Source organism: Galeopterus variegatus, unplaced genomic scaffold (genome assembly GCF_000696425.1).
Source record: "Galeopterus variegatus unplaced genomic scaffold, G_variegatus-3.0.2 Scaffold6353, whole genome shotgun sequence".
NCBI lineage: Eukaryota > Metazoa > Chordata > Mammalia > Dermoptera > Cynocephalidae > Galeopterus > Galeopterus variegatus.
In genome coordinates, this window is record NW_007732464.1 from 68549 (window position 1) to 70661 (window position 2113).

At 60.5% G+C, this 2113-nt stretch overlaps 1 protein-coding gene across 1 annotated transcript in view; it reads right to left on the bottom strand.

Moving 5' to 3' along the window:
* The window catches only part of GDF15 (growth differentiation factor 15), a 3445-nt gene extending 1616 nt beyond the window's left edge, over nucleotides 1–1829 (bottom strand). Inside the window, exons 1-2 of the mRNA XM_008590764.1 lie at nucleotides 1524–1829; nucleotides 3–228 (exon numbers count right to left, since the gene is read on the bottom strand). Of these exons, the coding sequence (XP_008588986.1) occupies nucleotides 3–228; nucleotides 1524–1812 (515 nt within the window). The 5' untranslated portion in view covers nucleotides 1813–1829. The remainder of the gene's footprint in view (nucleotides 1–2; nucleotides 229–1523) is intronic.
* Nucleotides 1830–2113: the final 284 nt, after the last annotated feature.

Genomic DNA, 2113 nt, shown 5'->3' on the forward strand with positions numbered 1-2113 from the left:
GGGCCCGCCACTGGTCGGACGGCGGCGACAGTCGCAAGTGTAGCACGGGCGCCAGGGGTCCTCCCAGGCTGAGCTGACGCTTCAGCGGCCGCGTCACGTCCCACGAAGTCAGCGCCGTCGGGGACAGCCGGAGCAGGGCCCGCTGCAGGCGGAAGGCAGCGGGGATATCCTTGGTCAGAGCGGCCCGGGAGACGCGCAGGTGCAGGTGGCCGTCGGACCCCAGCTGCACTGTGGGAGAGAGAAGGGGAAGCCGGTCACCCAGAGGCCTGCTGTGTGCCGGGAGCAAGGGGGCCCATTCCCTCCAGCACGCCGGGCTGGTTCCCACCACAAACCTTTGCAGAAGCTGCTTCCTGTACCAAGAGCATCCCCCCTATGTCTCATCATGGCTGGCTGCGCCTCATCCCTCCAACCTGCCTAAAATAGGAACCCCCTGTTTTACTTCACTGAGTATCGTTCCTCTCCCCTGGCCAAGTCTCAGCAGAGATCGCTTTCTGCTTGGGTACCACTGTGCCTGGCATGCAGTAGGAGCTTAGCAAATACTTGAGGAATGACCGTATATCCGCTCTTTAGAGTTTAAGATTCAAGCCCTGGCTCTGCTCCCTTCTTCTGGAAGTCAAAAACATTTCACTGAAGGCTAGTATGTATCTGGGGCTGGGGACATAGCCACCAGCCACTGTGTCTTTAACTCTCCAGGTCTGTTTCTTTGTCTGAGAAATGGACTTGGTCTCCAGGATTCTCAGACTTCCAGGCTGGTACGAGTGTTGGAGGGGTCTGGGGAGGCTGGGGTTTGAGGGCCCTCTACCCGGTCGCTAGGCTCAGGCAGGACGAGAGGCTCACCTGGAATCACACGAGGCAGATGTTGTCTGAGAAATGGACTTGGTCTCCAGGATTCTCAGACTTCCAGGCTGGTACGAGTGTTGGAGGGGTCTGGGGAGGCTGGGGTTTGAGGGCCTTCTACCCGGTCGCTAGGCTCAGGCAGGACGAGAGGCTCACCTGGAATCACACGAGGCAGATGGAGTAGGCGGGGCAAGGGCGCTCGCTCAGCCTGACTCCCCCTCCAGCCCCTCCCCGGTCCTAGCTCAGCCCAGACCTCGCCCGCCTCTTGCGCCCCTGGAGCCTCCGTGGAGAGCGCCCGCTGCGTGCGACTTCGGCAGTGTCTTGACAAGCGATTGCATCAGATTCGGAACAAGCTCCGGCAGGTTCCGCGCATCGCAATGCAACCTTCTTGCTCTCGCCCCTCATCCTTCCTCCTGGATCCCTGGTTTCCAGCCCAGGGCAGGGACCATGTCCTATGCCTGATCCCGTCCCTGGGTTCTGTGCACATTCAGAATCCCTGACATCTCTGGGTTTTAATCTACCCTTCTGAGATCTGGGGACGGGTTATAACATCCCACCTTAGCTGAGCCCTGTCTTGTCCTGGTACAAACCAGGTCGCCTGCAAGCATCCCCATCAGACCCAGGGAGACACGGAACCATTGGTTAGGGGGGGGGTCCCCAGGGAGGGTCTCCAAAGTTCCACTCACGCTCTGGGGTGAGTATCCGGACGGCAGCGGCAGGGTTGAGGTCGGAGTTCGAGTCTTCCCAGCTCCGGTTCACCTGTAGCCTAGTCAGCAGGTCTTCGTAGCGTTTCGGCAGCTCCGGGATTCTGGAGGTGTCCTGATCAGACTCCAAGTCTGAGGGTCCCAGGAAGCCCTGGAAGCCCTTCTCAGCCGGAGACAGGGCGCCCGCCGGCGGCGGCTGCAAGACCACTAGCAGCATCAGCAGTAGCAGCATCTCAGAGCAATGCCAAGGCCTCGGTCCTGGCCCGGGCATGTCTGTGCCGGTTGCAATGTGAGCTGGGACTGACTGGATGCTGCTGGACCCGCCTTTATAGTCCCCGGACTTTGGCCGCCCCAGCCTGCCGGGTTTCACCCTCCCACCCCTGCGCGCAGAGTAAACACTCCAGTGACCACAGCTGGGCGGGTCTCGAGGGTGCTTTTCAGGGGGAGGCGGTTGGGGGGTTTGGGGAGCATTCCTAGGGAAGCCGAGGCAACCCCTGCCTCAGTATCCCATTCCAAGAGGTGGGGACACCATCCCAGCCTGTTAGACTGGTGAGAAGAATGATTTTGTGAAA